At 40.5% G+C, this 19904-nt stretch overlaps 1 protein-coding gene across 2 annotated transcripts in view; it reads left to right on the top strand.

Annotated features, from left to right (window-relative positions):
- The window catches only part of GAS2 (growth arrest specific 2), a 139458-nt gene that overhangs the window by 74270 nt on the left and 45284 nt on the right, over positions 1–19904 (top strand). For both annotated transcript variants that reach the window (XM_045291146.1, XM_004711636.2), the window contains exons 6-7: positions 174–315; positions 8462–8569. In XM_045291146.1, coding sequence (XP_045147081.1) covers positions 174–315; positions 8462–8569 — 250 coding nt within the window. The remainder of the gene's footprint in view (positions 1–173; positions 316–8461; positions 8570–19904) is intronic.

The following is a 19904-nucleotide window of genomic DNA, read 5'->3' as shown; positions in this document are numbered from 1 at the left end:
CCCCCGCTTAGAAGATTGCCTGTGTAATAGCATACTGTTTCAATGCCAGAAAAAGTCAGTATTTATTTAATGGTGAGCACTTTACTTCCAGCATATTCATAATCAAATGTAACATATGGTCTCTGCATCATTATATGTAATACATATGGTTTTCATCTGGTATGTTTTCAAAGGTATGGCGTGGAGCCTCCTGGTTTGATAAAATTGGAAAAAGAGATTGAACAAGAAGAAACACTTTCCACTCCTTCCCCTTCACCCTCTCCTTCATCAAAATCTTCCGGGAAAAAGAGTACAGGAAACTTACTGGATGATGCCGTAAGTAAAATGTCTCAGACACCTTATCAGCAATTAGTACTAATTTCTGAGCTACAGAATTTATTCTGCCCATCCTTGCATTATCTAACATTTATCTATTTTAACTTTACTAAAATTGAGTTTTAAACCCTTTGATAGCACAAGTTTGCATTTTGAGATGTAAACCCGACAAAGAGCCTTGGTAGCATAGTAGGTTACAAGTGGGGCTGCTAATTTCAAAGTCAGCAGTTCGAAACCACCAGCCACTGCACAGGAGAACTGTGAGGCTGTCTACTCCCAGAAAACTTTATAGCCTCAGAGACCCACATGGGCAGTTCTACTCTGCCCTGTAAGGTTTCTATGATTCAGAATCAATCCCATTGCTATGAATACGTTTGCTTGTATCATTTTGTTTTTAAATCAAGTATCATTTAATTATGCCTAGTAGCATCTGATTTTTCAGGTGAGCAAAGCGACTTCCTGACAATTGCATTTGAAAATATTTAAGCTTTGCTGATATTGGTTCCAGGCTCCTCGTTTCATTGATAAGAAGTGTGAGGTAGAAGATCTTTCTCTCAGAGAAGGAAAGCAAGCATTTTGCACAGAAGGTAATGGTCCTCTACTCACTGCCCCGATGGGCAGGTGCATAATTACTTTTCAAGTACTGGTATCTTACTAAGGGGCCTGAAGTCTGGAAGGTCAGTTACCTGCCGAGGGGAAGCATGGGGGGAAAGAACGTAAGCCTCCAACCCCGTGGATCCAACTCTCCGAGCCCCCAGGCTCTCTGTTCAGCAGAGTCATTAAATCAGAAGTTTACAGATTAGGAAATATTTTACATATAAACTGATAACCACTGTTTTACTAGGAATAATGCTGGGGGTTCCCCCAACACCCAGGTCTCAGGTTCTCTCTGTGTCTGTTAAGGAGTTCTTGGTTGTTAAACTTGATTTTTTTCATGTTTACCAGGGGCTTCAACCCGTTTGTGGGAAAAATTTAATTAAGTGATAAGGGATTTTTTTCCACGAATTTTTGACACTCTCTCAAACACCACATACATGTCAATTTACCTTTGAATACAAGCATAAATACTACTAATAGCAATAATATAAGAGGAAGCCATGGGTGACTGGCATATTAGTTGTATATATTTTCACTTATGGAGTTAGAGTTGTACATGAATTTTGTAGAAAATGGCAACAGCAGAGCCACTAGATTGAAGTATATCTCACAGACACGATACTTTCAACGTCGGCACCGCCCACAAGGCCAGCTGTGGTCTGAAAGGGGCTTCTTTCTGCCAAGTTTGAGCTGAAAGTTGCTTAGAAAATGGCTGATCGATGGATGGAGAGAGGAGTCCCTCATTTTCTGCTGTCCTCCACATGACTCTCTCACCTACAAGGCAGCCTTGTTAGGCTCCATCGACCAGTTTCAACTCAGAGCAGCCCCACTGGCAGAGCAGAGCGGCCCGTTCTTGGCTCTAATCGCTCAGATGGCCTGAAGGGATTTCTATTTGCTGCCTGACTGAGAGCCCTGATAGCTGTGAAGGACAGAAACAATTAAACTTTACTTTATCAAGGTAGCTTAGTTTAATTCGTTTTTTGTTTGGATAACTGTTCAGTCCATGCAAAATGGAAAGACTAGGCCGGGCATTTTAATCGGATGCCATCTGGGAGGATTTGACTGTTTCGGGATCATGAACTCATTTTGATTATCATTTTATTTTGTAAGGAAATTGAGGATTATGTTGTATTGATAGTAGATCCAACCAGTATACCAGTTGCTATTGAGCTGACACAAGCATCGCAGTAGCGTGCGGCGCGCACACTTCTGAATGCGTGTCGGGAGAACTGTGCTCCGGAGGGTTTGCAGCAGTGGATGGTTGAGAGACATCAAGCGGCATTCTTCTGAGGGACTTCTGGGGGGGTTGAAACCTCCGACAGATCATCCAGCAGACTCGGGCCCTAACCTTTTCCACCAGCCAGAAAATTCTAGTAAGAGGTCATGATGCATTCTCTGTACGTGACTGAGCACAGTTTACTCTTTTTCACAATTACATTTTGCGGAGTAGACTGACTTCAGGGAAAGCTGTCCCTTATATCTTTCGCTAATGAGTGTATTTCTCTCTGGCTGTTGCAATATGTTTTTATTCCTTTTCTTCTCAACTATCGTATCCGTTCACTTTCTTGAACATGTTCTCATCAGGAACGAGTTCTTTCTCTTTTGTATGAGATGTCTGTTTTCCTTGAGGGGGGGAACTTGGTCTCAAAGACAGGACCATATTTTATCGATATCGAACTAGCACTGTGTTGGTTGTATAAATAATCAGCCTGGGTAATTAACTTGAAAAATCTTTCCCCTTGTTTCTACTCATCGAAGGAAGGCATGTGCCTGAGAAACACATGTGCTTATTTTTTCCCAGTTGCTGTGCTGAAAAGCAAACAAACCAAATTCACTGCAATTGAGTCGTTGTCTACTCATAGCAAGTCTATAGGACAGGGCGGAACCATCCCTGTGAGGCTTTTAGACTGTAACTCTTTATAGGGGAGGAGAAAGCCCCATCTTTCTCCAAAGAGCAGCGGGTGCTTTCCATTGCAGACCTTCCTGATTACAGCCCAACACACAACCACTACAGCAGAGGGAAATGTCTCTCACTGGAAGCCGTTTGCATAAGCCTGGGCACACTAGCTGAAGTGGCTCTCTGACTTTACCTGACCTGGTCTTCCCTCGTTCTTGAGAAGGAAACGGGAAGGGGAGAAGAGATGATGAAACAAACACAGAAGGGATTATGCAGCAGTTTTACCAATGCTCCATGTTGGAAGAAATGAGACCATGAAATGTCAAGACAGTCGCTCCAAAGGTGCTTGCTCCCACTCGAAGTTGTTTCTCCACCGACAACAATGAAAGGTGTCAAATTCAATTTCAAAAAAGCTGGAAACTTTCTCTAACATTTACCAAAGTTTGCTAATTTAAACATCTGTGCATATTATAGCTAAAATGTAGTTGAAAACAAACAAAAATTAATTCTGAACCGTGGTAACCCTATATATAGAGTCTGAGAGTGTGAATCTTTATGAGAACAGATAGCTGGTGAGTTTGAACCACCAACCACAAGGCTAGTTTAATGCTGAGCCAAGAGTGCCTCCGAGGCTCCCTAAATGAATGTAATATATATATATATATATATATAGAGAGAGAGGATATATATATATAGAGAGAGATATATATCTCCTGCTAGAAACCTATGTTTCTCTAAACACATTTTGAAAGGATGCTTAATCAAATACTCCACGAGGAAAAGGGTTCTATGGTTAGCTTTGCTTGAGGAATATAATTGGCTATAGCGCCAACTTAGAGTGCAGCAAGGCACCCTGGAATAGGAAGGGTTTCCTAAGAGCTTGTTTAATCTGGAATTTTGTAAACTTCTTTGACCACTAACATCTCTTCCAGCCCCCTCCTTTCTACTTTGTGGAAAACCCTGAAATATTTGCATTGTTTAATTGATCGTTTCCCACTGAAATGCTTTATTTCAGGAACAGTGGAGCAAAATGAAAAGTAACATGGGCCTCACTAATGGTTTAAATCAAAGATTCATATATCTAACAGAAGAAAGAAGTAGTTCCTATGGCAACAAGCTTCACTGCATGTGAGGCCCATATACTGGATGGGAGTGGAAATGTATGCACCCAAATATGTGCTTTAAAATAGGTAGACAAAATAAAGCTTATATGAAAATTTTCTCAATCTTATCAATAATACTATCTATCCTCTGACCAAGTGATTATCTTTAAAAAAATAAAAGCGGAAAGAGGGGAGGAACAATACACAAGACAAGAAAAGTGAACGAGAAAAGAGCAGGCCACAAGAGACCCCTGTGAAGATAGCATGACCCAGTGAATGGTTTCAACAATAACTGTCAGTTCTGAAGCCTCCAATGTTTCCTCACGTTTCTGTATTTGATACTTTTGGGAATGGCAAAAAAAAAAAAAAGTAAATAAATAAGGGGACAAAAAGTGACCTTTTATGTGAATAATGTATCCCACCTTCTTTAATCAAGATATCACAAAATGCACTCCCACTCACACAAGAAGCCCACAGTGGAGACTATTCAGAATAATTTATTCTCCAGATGTCCTGATACAGTGATTCAACTGTGGGGTCAGGTTTAGCTCTCTGTTTGTCATCCCTCACGGGGAGCTAGTTCCCACACAATGAGTTTATTACAATTCTAAGAAATGATTCTTTACTTTATTCTTCTGCCTCAACTTCCTCAGTCTGAGGGATGAGAGATAGTGTAATTCTGAGCAATCAGGCTCCCCTTGAAATCCCATTTCAGCAGAAAGCTGGCTGAGTTCCGGGCACAAAAGTAGAAAGCCGGCACACCTGCCAGACTGCCTTATCCCAGGGTAATATGAGAAGTCACATGTCGCCCTCGGTCAGTGTTTGCTGCACAATAGATTCCCACTGCCCACAGGGTGGTCTGCGCCCGTCCCTTGCTGCCTCCATTTCTCACACACTGTAGAAGACCCTCGATTTTCACATTCCTCTTGAAAGCACGGAGAGAAAGAACTACCTTCTACATATACTTGTTTCTTACGGAGAGCCCACTTACAGCAGGGCAGCCAACCTGCGCCCAGTGTGGTCCTTCAACAGGTCTTTTGCTTGTCTGGTTTTCTTCCCAATCTCAGGAACTATGTCCCCCCTAACCCTCCCTTCTTGTCTTCTCTCCGGGTTGTTCTTAGGAAAGCTCACATTACAGTGGTCAGGAAAATGACACTATGTGGAGAAATGATGAATAAAATGGTCATCTAGTCACATACACATTTTATAAAATTATATAGGAAGAGATGTGCACAGAGGGAAATACTGAGAACAGCGCCCACAGATGCTCATTGAGCTTGTAAATGCCATTCCTCTACCCTCAATTGGGGTTCTCCTTTATGGAAGGAAATGATGCTTCTATTACTCACCTTTTATACTTCTTGTTCTATTGTACAGCCTCTTCGACGGCATCTCTTGTTCTTTCATTGTCACCATTCTATTAAAAACCATTCCCTTCAAAAAATCTCTCGGGAAAAATCCCCATTAGTACTTATGATGCATGTATAATGAGCTGGCCAACCTCTGACCCCAGAGTCCTGGGCCTAATCACCAGCCTAATGATGGTCAGCAATGGCCTTGCCCTTACATGGAAGCGTCTCTGCAGTTCGTTGCACAGTGTTTATTTTGTTCCATCCATTTCCTCCTGTGGCCTGTCTAGGACCTTGATTTTGTTTTGTTCATCTATTTATTTGTTTAATGTGTATTTGTTCAACACATAGTATATGCAATGAAGGCATGACGCTATTTCAAGGATTTTAAAATGTTACTAAATTCCATTTCAGTCCTTAATGCTTTGAAGACCAAATTGCTGCTTTGCGTCTTCTGTGGAGATCACATGTTTTCCGTGATGGAAGGCATTCTGAATAAGATTTGAACAATACAGTTAGTGATACATTTTTGTTACGGGGGTTTCTGGTGCCCAGGTTGGTGGGAGAAGGGCGGTTTCTACAGATGCACCTGCCCTCTACCAAATGCCCTCTACCAAATGGCAGCCCAAACTGAGAGTGTGAGAACAGCTTCCTACTGAGCTCCAGACCTTGAAAAGGGATGTGGACGCCGTATGTCCCACAGCTCACAAAAGTATTAAGGAACTCACAGTATAACAAAGCAGCATGAAGGTGAAGCAGTAACTGAGGTATAAAAACTTATGACAAAAATATATACCAAGCATTTAAGCTTAGTGGTTTCTATGTGGGGCTCACCTCGAGGTCAGCAGTTCCAACCCACCGTCTGCTCTACAGGAGAAAGGGGAAGCTGTCTTCTCTTGTGCAGCTTCACAGTCTCAGAATCGCGGCCCTTATCACCCAAGGGGCAGTTCTACTCTGTCCTGCGGGGTCCCTCAGCATCAGAAGCCACTCCATTGAAGTGGCTTTGCTTCATTGCTGGTATGTTGGCAGAATTAGAAATGGCAGACGGCACTAATGGAAAGGTGTATTCTCAAGTTGATTCATTCCCTTCATCAGAAATATGCCTGCTTCTTTTATATTGGTCTTCAGCGAAGCACATTTTTATTCTTATTAAAATAAATTGGGCTTCGCGATTTCTCTACTCTCTCTGGATTTTCTATGTCCTGGAATATTTTTCTTACTCTAGAGAAAGCAAAGTTTTTACTTCATTTATACTAACGTGTCAGAGAGTTTTGCAACTGTCACAGTGTTTGCTTAGTAGAAAGGTAGAGGCAAGCATTTAATTATTTGAAAGAATGACTGAGAGTTGATGACAGAACCCCAAGCACCATGATAACTTTGTAGAAGAGAGAACTTACATGAGAAAATTCAGGTGAAGGTCTTCAGAATTGAAATGTTGTGCTGTCAGCCTCTTGGTTGCAGGTAGAACTTTAATCAGAACTTTCTTGACCCTCCAAGGAAACCTTTTCTCACCACACAGGAACTCATTGTGTTGAATTGTTTGGTTAATCGGATTAAGGGCAGGTCTGAGACAGGCAGGTTCCCAAACAAGAACAACATAAATATCAAATATATTCTTAAAACCAGGGAGTCATACATTGTCTTTTAGTAATTACAACTACTTATAAATAATGTGAGCATCTCATCTAGTTTATATAATTTTTAGACAGTGGAAATAATGTATAATAGATAAAAATCTGACATACATCATGGTGTTCATAAAATTCACATAGAATTCAAAAAATATGATCCTGTAAGTATCATTTGGTAGCTTGAAATAGATGAAATAGAATTGAGTTTATGGGTGAGTCTGGGTGAATTAGAGCTGGTTTCATTGAGGAAAACTTAGAGATCAAACCCAAATGAAACAATAGTCTCATTTAAGAAACAATTTATTTAATTTTCATTTATCTTGAAAGTGGGTCGAAGGGATTAGCTATAAGGCATCATCAGAACAAAAAAATCTTACCATAGTGAATGATGGGGGGAGTGCGGAGTGGAGACCCAAAGCCCATTAGTAGGCCACTGGAGATCCCCTTGCAGAGGGGTCTCGGGGAGGAGACAAGCCAGTCAGAATGTGATGTAGCAATGATGAAAAATATAACTTTCCTCTAGCTCCTAAATGCTTCCTCCCCACCCGCACTATCATGATCCGAATTCTACCTTGCAAGTCTGGCTAGACCAGAGGATGTACACTGGTACAGATAGGAACTGAAAATACAGGGAATCCAGGGCGGATGATCCCTTCAGCACCAGTGGTGTGAGTGGCGATACTGAGAACATAGAGGGAGAATGGGTTGGAAAGGGGGCACCGATTACAAGGATCTACATGTGACCTCCTCCCTGGGGGATGGACAACAGAAAAGTGGGTGAAGGGAGATGTTGGACAGGGCAAGATATGGCAAAATAATAATTTATAAATTATCAAGGGTTCATAAGGGAGTGGGGAGCAGGGTAGGAGGGGAAAAAATGAGGACCTAAGCCCAGGAGCTTAAGTGGAGAGCATGTTTTGAGAATGGTGAGGGCAATGAATGTACAAATGTGCTTTACACAATGCTGTATGTATGGATTGTGATAATAAAACGATTATTAAAAAAAAGAAAGTGGGTCAATTAATACAATTAAAATTATACTCTAGAAATATGTAATCTTATGTTAACATACTCAGCTTTTATAAATATTTAACATACATTCTACTCTAGTTTTCAGTTATTGTGGCAAACTGATGTACCTGATCTCTTTCATCCTAAAAAATGAATGAGCCTAATTTATCATTCCCAGACTGTCCATTGATTTCTTCATCATCATCAGCATCACCATCATCCTCAACATCCAGCTTAGGCCTTAGTGACAATGACTGGACTTCAGAAAATACCTTCAGGAATTGACCTTTATGTTGTTGCTCGTTGCATTTACCCGACCCCATGCACAGCTCAATGAAACGCTGCTTAGTTTTCTGCTAACCCCATAATCCATTATGGAGCAAACCATTTCATTGACTGAGTCGTTGTTTAATATGATATTTCTTTGTTTGTATCTCTGCCCATAGTCCAGTATGGAACAAATTTAAAAGCATTACTCATCTACAAGGTATGTTGAATCCAGTAAAAAAAAAATTGCTTTAAATGAGACTTGTGAACTTGATGCCTCTTCTACTTCAGGTGAAACGAATTTCTGAAGACCCGCCCTGCAAGTGCCCAAACAAGTTCTGTGTTGAGCGGCTCTCCCAAGGAAGATACCGAGTGGGAGAAAAGATCCTCTTCATCAGGGTAAACGTTTTCTTTTTCACTTGATGTCTTGTTCGCCGTGAGAATATTCAGGACTTGAGATGTGGGCTGTAGGGAAATATGACAGGTAAGTAAGCGGGATCTTCCCTTGTGGGGCTTGCAATCGAATGAAAGGTGCAAGATGTGAATATTCCTTTAGAGTATCATATGTACAATCTGTGGTAAAGGCCTAAGTAAACGAAAGAGTCTCTTTTTCCATATTCATTGATACATGAACTCACAAAGGTAGCATGGGGGCCAAATATCCTATTTCCCCAAAAATAAGACAGTGTCTTATCTTAATTTTTGCTCCCAAAGATGTGCTAGGTCTTATTTTCAGGGGATATCTTATTTTTCCATAAAAAAGAATACGGTACACATTTATTGTTGAACCAAGAAAAGGGAAATGTATTACCTGTATACGGTATGGTAGTAGTTGTCATCACAAACCAGCATAACCAGACAAACTGAATCCTACAGTATCAAGAATTTCTTGTTACTACCATTATTTCCATGTGCAACAATCTATGGTACATTTACTCATAATCTATGGTACATTTACTTGCACTTCCTGTCTGCTCCAGCTGCAACACTATGGTCCAGAGTCCAGAGTTACGGTAGCTTTGGGAGGCCTTATTATCGGGGAGGCCTTATGTTTGGGGAGGTCTTATTTTTTCTGGGATCCCTTATATTTCAGTGAGAGGCAAAACTGTAAGTAGGTCTTATTTTCGGGGGGTGTCTTACTTTAGGGGAAACATGGTAGAAGAAAGGAACTAAAATCTTCCAGTGGAGAAAAGAAGGACTGTGTGCTGTGGCCAAAAGAGCACAGTGGTGCCATGCCACGGGTTAAGCACTGGGCTGTCAACCATGTGGTCAGTGGTTCATACCCACCAGCAGCTACTCCAAGGGAGCAAGATGAGGTGATCAGATCCATCGAGATTTAGATTCTTGGGAGTGCTATGGAGCAGTTCTGCTCTACTCTGGACTATGGACACAATGGCAGTGGGTGACTGGTGGGTAGACTTCCATAACTCCCGTTTTGGAAAAATCATTCACTTGATGCCTGAGTACTATTTTGGAAGCCGTTGTGTAGTAGTGGTTACCTGTTGGGCTGCTAACCACCAGGTGGTTAATCCCTACCAATCACTCCTTGGGAGAGAAAGACAAAGTTTCCTACTCTTGGAAAGAGTTACAGAAACCCACAGGGGTAGTTCAACCCTGTCCTGAGGGTTGTTATGAATAAGCATCAACTCAGTGGCAGTGGGTTTGGAGTGTTGAGTACCATTGAAATTGCTTGAATGTGGGGTGTTTTTTTTGCTAAGAAATCTGGTTATGGTTTAGGGATAGAGAATGAAAATTCAGACAGAATAATTTAAATGAAAATTGTAACTCCTGACTTCTGTCTGAATTAGAGTAAGCGAATGTAACCTACCTACACTTTTGGTAGTCTCAGTCCACTTTCCAATGGTCCTAATTTCTGCCCCGACTCGATCTGGTGAGCCGGTGTAGACAGTAATCGGTGACTCAGTGGATTAACATTGAAGGCCTTTCATTTGTGATCTGCTTTGCTAAATATCCAGAGATCTCAGTCTCTCAAAATCAGGTTCTGGCGCTTTGCTAATACCAGGAATTATTATTTTCTTAGTGAGAAAACAGCACTTTACTAAAAACATAAACTTGATTCCCTAAAGTTTCCAGTTACTAAGTATAAATGTTTTCTGCCTTATTTCTTAGTGAATTGCTAAAGGGCAGAGGTTATGATTTTTGAAAATCTTGCTCGTTACTTTGTAGAAAAGAACAACTTGAACATGTACAACTCGTACAAGTAGTTCATATAACTCTTAATGGTAATCCAGTGGAAATGTTGTCAGTGTAAAGTCTCCTTGGTTTCATTTTTTTCATTGAATCTTATTCATGTAAACTTTTTTTATAAGGCTTTATAATGTGTTTCTGAAGAAAATATTATGATTCTTTGTAATGATATCAATTTTGTATTCTAACGTCATTTTATTCAAATGTTACTAACTTTTTTTGTTTTAATTTTCAGGTAATAATTGCTATTCTGCTTTGAAATTACAACTAAAGGAATATTAACTATAATGTAATAACTTATCACTATGGGTTTAAGAACAAATTTGGGTGAATGAGCTCATGAGGAAAAGACAGATACCTGAGTTATGGCTCATTATTCTGTTGTGTTTTTTTTTTATTGCAAGGAAAATGTACATTTTGTTTTAATGAAGCTACTAGTTTTCACTTTGCACGTTAAATAGTGATTTAGCATCTCCACAGATTTTTAGATTTTACCATGTTGACTTTATCAATCGAGACTTGACTTCTTTTAGAACATTAGCTCTTTGAATCAAAACTAGGTTTATTTATGTGAACAATGAATGCCTTATATAATACCTCCCATGATTAATATCTTAGAATTCATAATTAAAAGTCAGTTTACCTAATATTTTAGGCAAAATACATAAAAAAGGGAAATCCAAAAAGTTTGTGGAAAAAATGGAATTAAAAGAAAATCTAAATTTCCCACAAATTTTCGAAGCTCCCCCTGGTGTGTGTGTGTGTGAGTGTATGTGTATTCTGGTCTTCTGTATTTAGTCACTTGTAAACCAAAATAAATTAATACTTACATTTATGCATATGTAAATTCATGTAGTATTTAACGTATATGGTGCATCTTGTTTCTTTTTAAATGGAAATGGATTTTGCTTTCATGAAACCTATTCATATACTAGGAGTCCTGGTGGTGTGGTGGTTACTCGGTGGCCTGTGATCTGCATGGTTAGCAGTTTGAAAACCTTGCAGCTCTGCAGGAGAAAGGCTGGCTTTCTCCTTCCATCGACAGTTATGGTCTTGGAAACTCACAGGGGATTGCTGTGAGGCAGCATTGACTTGATGGAAATGAGTTAGGTTTGGATTTGTATGTTGCTGTTTATAGAAATGAGCTTTGAGTTATGGAGAAATCATCATCAAATGTCTCAGTGATAGAATTAAAATTTAATTTCGGTAAATGCATCTGAATATATCATGTGAACTCAGTTTTATATTTCTGATATGCCAGGTAAGCCTGCACTAAGGGAGTTAACTGTGGTGGGGTTATTCACAGATTGTACCAATAAGTTTTAAATAACTTCACTTTGTTTTCTTAATATTTGCCCTGGCCACATAATATTGATAATATTCATTTGCAAAAATATTTCACACACATTTTTAAAATTAACTTTTAATTAGGAAATTATTTTCTAATCACCTCTTAAATTGGAAATCAAAAATACCTGTCAAAAAAGACGACATCCATTAATGTATCATTGAATCCATAATATATTCTTGAAACTCTTGTCATCTACCTGCTCAGGTATCCAGCTTCATCCAGATGGTGCAAAAATGATTCTAAAATGGCCCTCTTCCTGTCTCTGGTGTTCTCGGTGGCCTGTATGCTGCCATTCTGTGTGTTTAGGAATCAGCATTTCATAGGCGGGCCACACGTGTCTTGCACCATACCTATTTTCCTTATGTCCTCCATTCTACATTGAATGGTGACCTGAAATGTCTCAGTGATGTGTGCACGTTCTGCTTAGCACTTTTTCTCAGTCAGTTGCAAGGACTGTATTTCATCGACTGTCATTCTGTTTCAACTCATTGTAAGGAATTGGCAATTGTTAATTAAAAGAAAACATGAAACCTAAAACCCTCAGTATTGAGTTTTCAAATGGTCATCCAGTTGTACCTGGTAATATTTTAAATTAATTTTGGGGGGGGGTTACCCAGTTTAGTGAATGAACATCTGCTGTCATGATTTCAAACACAGGAAAGGGAGAATTGCTTCATTGTGTTTTTGTCAAAGTTGTATATGTTTCATAAGTTTGCATAACATCAACATATGTTAAGCTGTGGCATATCTTTCTTGAAGCTCCCAAATGTAGGCGGTCTTGACTTGCTTGCATTATGCTATAAAATATACATACTGTCTTCATATGATGTGTTAGTCTGGGTAGACTAGAGAAACAAATTCACAGACACTCATGTGTAGAAGAAAGAGTATGTGTATACAAGAGCAACTGAAAATTGAGGAAACCTCCCAGCCTAGTCCATGTCAAGTCCATCAGTCTGATATTAGCCCATATGTCTGATACCAATCTATAAAGTCCTCTTCACGTACAAAATGACACTGAATTCAGGAAGATCACAGACCCGTGGGTGGGAAGTCTTGTGGATCCAGTAGGGTTGCAGGCATCTCAGCGCTGGCAGGGTTCTCCACGTGGCTCCACCAGCACAGGGCACTAGGTCGTTCCTTGTGTCTAGTCAGCTGCAATGTCTCCCAGGGAGTGAGCGTGTCCTGCCTCCAGCAAGCTGTTTATCTCCTAGTGCCTCTAAATGAGGCCATCAAGCTGCGACCTGATTGACAGGCAAGATTCCACCCCTTCACTCATAATCCTCTCAAATTGACAACAGATTATAAAACTACCACATATAGCAGAGTGAACTTGCTCAATGCAAACAACAATTTATTGTAATTGTTCCGAGTTGCCATTGACTCTCTCAACTCATGGAAACGCTGTCTGTGCAGAGGAGGGTTGCACTTCACAGTGCTTCCATGGCCGTGTGCCTTCAGAAGAAGATGGTCAGGCCTGTTTTCAGGTACGCCTCTGGTTATGTTCAAACCATCATTGCCAGGCAATCGTTTAGTGCTGAACGGCTTTCTCCACTGACACACTCTGAACTAGTGATTGAAGGTCGTGTAAAGCTGTTGCTCTTGCTTAACGATGACACACCATCCAAAACTGACTTAGATGTCAAGGGTCTATAAAAAGTCATCGATGTATACATTTCTTATTAAGTATATAATTCACACATTGTCTCTTGATGGAACCTTCTCCAGGTAAGCCACTGCTGACCACTTTCCGAGGTGTATTTCCTGCACTCATGCATGGGTTTGCTATAATCCCACGCATAAGCCACTGTTCTCTAGATAAATTCCCACGGGCACAATAAGGACAAAGAAGAATGAGACCTACAAGACTGTGTGCAGATGTCAGAACAAGAGCCACAGAGATATTTACTGCTGAGAATTGCTTTGTTAAGCATAGAGTTTCTGTAGATTTCTATAAACCAAAATGTACAGTTCCCATATATCGCTATCTAATTTGATGTACAAAGGTGCTTCAGTACATTTGTGTAGACGTGTGTGTATGTGTGTAGATATCTCCATTTACAGGTGGCAAATTAATCTCCATAAAACATACATCATTATTGAGTATGAAGGAAAACCTCTGAGGTTTATGACTGTGGTTTGCAGGCAGACATCGTGATGATCTCTGGCAAAAATGAGAATTTTCTTGTTTCTAATTTATAAAAATACTTCATTCGTTTCATAATTATTGACCAGCAAGCTAACTGTGGCTAATATGTATCTGTGTTGTGTATGTACAAATGTACCCTCCTCTAAGGTATACATAGTTTATCTATGCTTTCAGTGCTTATTGAATCTGGATTATTATGATACACTTGTTGCCAGTTTCTGCCATCACAGAGATACGGCTATTACTGTTACAAGTATAAATATCTTTAACGTATAAATAGTGGAGCTCAGGACTCGTCTTGATCTTGAGAGAGGAGATATCCATTTTTCTATTGTTCTTCTGTCCATTTGATTGGTGTTGCTGTTCAGTGCTGTCTAGTCGGTTCTGGCTCGTAGTGGTTCCAACTCGTACAACCGAACAAAACACTGCCCAGTCTGGTGCCAACCTCACAATTGTGATGTGTGAACTCGTTGTTGCTGCCCCTCCACCTCACGAAGCACGATGTCCTTCTCTAGGGTCTGGTCTCTCCTGACAGTGTGCCCGAAGTATGGAGAACATGTCTCACCATCCTTGTTTCAAAGGAGCATTGGGTTAGTGGGTACCTTTTGGGGTTATAAGGAACCCAGGTGGTTTAGTGGGTGAAACATTGGACTGCTAACCCCAAAACTGGTGGTTAACATCCACCCGGCCCTCTGAGGGAGGAAGAGGAGACTATCTGTTTCTGTAAAGAGTTATAGGGTTGGACAGCCTACAGCTCAAACACACTCCGACATTGTGAGGCAGGATCAACTTGGTGCCAATTGGAATGAGTTTTGTTTGGTTTGGGGCTGAAGTATCAGGAAATCAGTTTGGGCTACACATCCAGAGAAGCTTTGAGGGAGGGCCTTGAGAACACTCGATTACATGTCTTCAAAATGACTATACCACAGGCAGCTCCCAGTTGCTAACCTCGACTTACGCACTCCCGACTCATTGACAACACATACTTGCCCTTTAGTGTCATGAACATTTGCCTTCACCTTGAAAGAGTTGACCACCTCCTACAGAAAACAAGTTGTTCATCAGCATCATCTTCACTTGCTGCGGGTGCTGCTTTCAATTCAGTGAATTGCCAGGCCTTCAAATGGCATCCTTCCATTGGATTCTCCCCACTGCCGTCTGAAGATTGGCATTTCTGGCCCCGCTATATGGAATCAGAATCCATGGTAGCAAGATCCCGAGGTGGTTCAGGTGGCCTCGTGGTTATGAGTGGGGCTGCTGAGTTCACACTGTGCCCCTTGAAACCACCAACCACTTCCAGGCAGCTGGATGAGGCTTTCTCCTCCTGTACAGTGCGGTGGTGTGAATGAACTGTGTGCTCTGACTGTACACGTCCGTCCAGATTCATCGTGATGCTATGAACAACAGAGCAAAATGCTGCCTGGTCCACCCCGTCCTCACAATTCAGGCATCGTCCTCCCCTGTCCCACAAGGCCGATATGTGTTGGAATTAGAAGTGATTTGATGGTAGTGAGTTTGGTTTGGATGCAAAGTGATTCTTATAGATCACCGGTTGATTCTTACGTATACAAATATGTATTGTGTGAATTTTTAGCACAAGAATGAATGGTTTAAAACTCTGTAAAAAGCTACCAGCCTTTTCTACCAGTGAAAAACAATCCACCACCACCATGCCAAGTTCCCAGGCCTTAAGTCAATTCTGATTCATACGCTATGCAATAGAGTAGCACTGCCCCTTTGGATTTCCAAGGCTATTCATGTTTAAAGGAACATAACACCTCATCTTCCTCCCGATGGGTGGCTGGTGGATTTGAACTGTTGACCTTGTAGTTAGCAGCACAAGACACAACCCACTACACCACCAGGGCACCTTTCTTGCACTAAAGTAAGGCGCAACCATGTGCACCTGTTTCTACTTATCTACAAATTTGACTTAAATACACACTTAAGAATGGGTCTTGCTTGCATACCCAGGACTCCCTGTATTTGATTTTTCAATGTCAAATTGATGGCTGTATCCTATGTAAATAATCCCACATTCATGTTTAAAATGTGGTCCCCAGATGAGCAGCATCAGCATCCGCTGAGAACCTACTAGACTTGCAAATTCTTTTGCCTTATGAATCAGTCCTACTGAATTAGAAACTCCAGGCTTAGGGAACCAGTCAGCTGTGTTTTAATAAGCCCTCCAACTGATTGTGATGTGTACTAAACTTTTAAAACCCCCACTATAAAAGAAAAACAATTAACTATGGGTAGGAAGATATTTACTGTACAACAAATTGATATCAACATTATATGCTAGATAACCATTCCGATACTAAAAATAATAATTATGACAATGTGTATGCATTTCTGAGAGGCCACGCTTAAGGAGTAATGTGAAAAGGAATAAACAAACTTTGAAATGTTTATACTGTAAAAATATCGATGTATAAGATATACATATGTAATTATGATTACGGCTTAAAGAATACAAGAGTAATGGAAAATAGCTTTGGATTTTTTGTTTGTGTGCTGAGGGCATAGCATCTTGAGAAATTTGGCTTTTCTGTTCTCATGTGTTTATGCGATTTTAAATATATGCCTGCTTTAAAAGGAGAAGCCTGCAACTAGACACTTGCAAAATGGAGACGAAATAAAAGGTCTTCTACAAGTTGTCAGATGGATTAGTGGACTCTTCTAAGCCTTCGATCTTTTGTACACGGGCAGGGAGGTTGTTTAGCGCCCTGGTGCTCCTCTGGCCCTGCGGACTTGCTAGTGGATGGCTCGCATGGTTTTCTTTGGATGAAGCGTTCACCTTTTCGTCTCTTCCTTTAATATTTGATCTGTTTTTGGGAACGCTCTCATTTTGTTTAGGTTCTACTCCTCCTGTGTGGACATGCAAACAGGCAAACATGAACCTACATGATCTAGAGCAGCGGTTCTCAACCTGTGGGTCGTGACCCCTCTGGGGGTCGGTCGAAGGACCCTTTCACAGGGGTCACCCGATTCATCACAGTAGCAAAATGACAGTGATGAAATAGCAACGACAATAGTTTTATGGTCGGGGGTCACCACCACCTGAGGAACTGCATGGAAGGGTCGTGGCAGGAGGAAGGTTGAGAACCACTGATCAAGAGGATCATATCCCTTTTCTTTGCAGATCCCAGCAGTGAGTCATGTCCTCTCAGACGCCCCCTTATGGATCATTAAAGCATAACCTTTTAGTGTCCCAGTCCACTAGGACTGGACTCACTCTTTAGTGACATGGGAATGATCTGATAGGAGACATAAAGGACCCCAAGGAGTTGCAATATCCATGAGGGTGTGACCTTGACCCCGAACAAAGGTGCTCGGATGTTCTGGTGATCAGACTTGGGGCCAGAGGACAGCGGCATGATGACGGGGAGCTGACTGACTTTTTTAACTACTTGCTTTGGGCGCTCACTTGATATGATAAGTATTTGTTTACTTCATTAGAATTTGTTATTACCCAGCTAGGATTACTAAAGTGTGATCCAAAGAATAATGCCAGCTCTTGTTCAGAGATAATGTTTGTAAGAAAGCGTTAACACTTTGAAGAGTTTAAATGAGGTTTAGTAACTATCGCTATTGGTGCTTGCGTCTGCTTGGCTCTGTGTAAACAGTGGCATATGTTGCTGCATTTTAACATCTCATCCCACTTTAGTGAATACGATGTTCTATCCCATTGTACAGACAAGGAAGGGAAAGCACAGAGGTTGAAGAACTTACTCAAAAGTACCGTCTAGTGAATACAAAAAAGTAATGGACTCATTAGCATCGAGCCCATTCTGACACATAGCTCCCTTGCAGGATCGGATGCAGGCTTCTCTAACTCTTTCATGAAGGAGAGTGCTTCACTATGAAGTGCCTGGTGGTTTCAAACTTTTGACCTTGTGCTTCACCGCCCAATGCATCACTCACCTACTAGGCTACCAGATCTCTTCTGCTCATGGTCAGCAGGTTTGAACTCTGGGCCCTGCAGGTCTCAGACCAACTAAGGTGACTGGGTAGTTTATAATAGCCAAAATTCAAGTCTCCCCATCCCATAGTATATTCTTTTCCAAGCAGCTTCCCCTGTAGCATGGCCATTAAGTGCACATATTTTATTTAAAAGGCTAGTGCTCTTAAAAGGATCTGCTGCTCTTAGATTTAATGCACAGGTGTAGCATTCCTTTGACCTTTTTTACTTTAAAAACACAAAATACAAAAAGAAAAGACAATTAGGTAATCAATGATGCCAGCTATAAAAACAGTGTCTATGTTCATAGTATTTACCTGGCACTATGATAGTGAATAAAAATAAAAATGTTTCCTATGCACTTACTGCATGCCAAACCCATCAAAGTGACGTATAAGAGTTATTTTTCTTTAAACATTTTAAGATATATTGTTGTCATTTCTGATGAATTTTTAATAGAGGTCAGGAAATCATTCTTATTGCCAGGAATTTGTGGTCAACATTTTTCAATTTAATTTTTAAAAGTGGCTAGGTATTATTTTAAGGCACTCTGTGGCAGACCTTCACACTTGGGCTAAATCACACGAGATTCGGTGCTAATGGTCTAATAGTTCAATGGTATTTGTCATAGTTTAAGACAGGCGATTCCTCAGTGCCCAAAACAGACAATGAATAATTTAATTGGAAATCACAAAAGGATTTAAAGTACTATGGAAACTCCTCCTCTGTATTGCTTTGGAATTAAATCATCACAGATCAATAGAAAGGTCACACACACTGTTACAGATTCTGCATAATTTCTTCCGTTCCATAAAAATTCTTTCAGGATTATACCTGTGGGGTAAAAATCAACTCACTGTAACAATCCTACTAAGAGAGGCACTAAGGCTCTGTTGCTATAGCAACGCAACCTAGCAATGTCTTCTGGGACTTGCTCTAAGGGAAGTTGCAAGGATAGTGAACGATATTACTTTCTTTTCTGCTCTTATGACACATATTGATTTACTGTGAGCAAAAAGTAGCATGTTTCAAATTGCATACCCTTCTTGGTAATGAAAAATAGGCTGCTGTGTAAAAAATGCATAGGAGTTTGATACAGGTAGCATGGAGATTAAAACCTCCCTTTACCTTAGAGGAAACATGGCCGAAGCAGCCATTGCTGAGCAGTTGGCTGAAAGAATGAGTGTTTTTAAAAATGGGCTTGATATATAAAACCCTCATGGAATTTAGCAATTTATTAGAGCAGCAATTATAATTCCAAAGCTATTTTGTGTCATTGTTCATATTTCTCTCCAGTAAAAAAAAAAATCATCATTTCCGATGTATGTAAACTCTCCAACCCTGTTTCCAGTGGTCCAGGGCTGTTCTTAGCAAGTGAAACATTTTAGACAGGGTCCCCTTCTTTCCCCAGCTACCTCAAAACTGCACTAATTCAACCAAAACAAGTAGCAACATTTGAAATATATTCAACACTTTGCTTTCATTCCAATGATAAAATTCTGTTTTTGTAGTATTTTTGCTGCATGAAAAACTCACATTTGTTTGTAATTTATTCTTGTTCACCGAGGCTGTCCTGATACATGGATGTGATTTACTCTTAGGTAACACGTCTCTCAAAGGACTGTGCACATGCTAACTGTGCCTCTTAACTCCTCTCACTGAGCATGGCAGCTACAGTGAAGAAAACCCAGTCCTCTCCCTTCCACCTGAGCTGCTTGGCATTCTGAGGCTGCTCTGCCTGGAGCAGCATGCTCTCCTCTGCTTTCAGTTGCTGCATCTCACATGTGACTCTGTTACAGCTCCAATCTTGTGTGTGTGTGCAAGTATGTGTGTATGTGTATGTGTTTGTGTGTGTGCAAGGTCTTTATTCTGCATGCAGAATAAATTGACTTTCTTTGACTAGCTACAATTCAAAATTATTTAAACTTAAGGAGGCATACTTAAAAAGCCCATGGCCTTATTGAGAAAATGCGTAGTTCCAACATCTACATAGCCAGTTTCTGTATTTCTTTAATGTTCCTGCCATTAAGATAAACTTGTTTTGTGTAAGGGATGTGTGGTT

Source organism: Echinops telfairi, unplaced genomic scaffold (assembly GCF_000313985.2).
Source record: "Echinops telfairi isolate 266 unplaced genomic scaffold, ASM31398v2 ScPeMD7_60;HRSCAF=208, whole genome shotgun sequence".
Lineage (NCBI taxonomy): Eukaryota > Metazoa > Chordata > Mammalia > Afrosoricida > Tenrecidae > Echinops > Echinops telfairi.
This window is presented reverse-complemented; position numbering and strand designations above follow the sequence as displayed.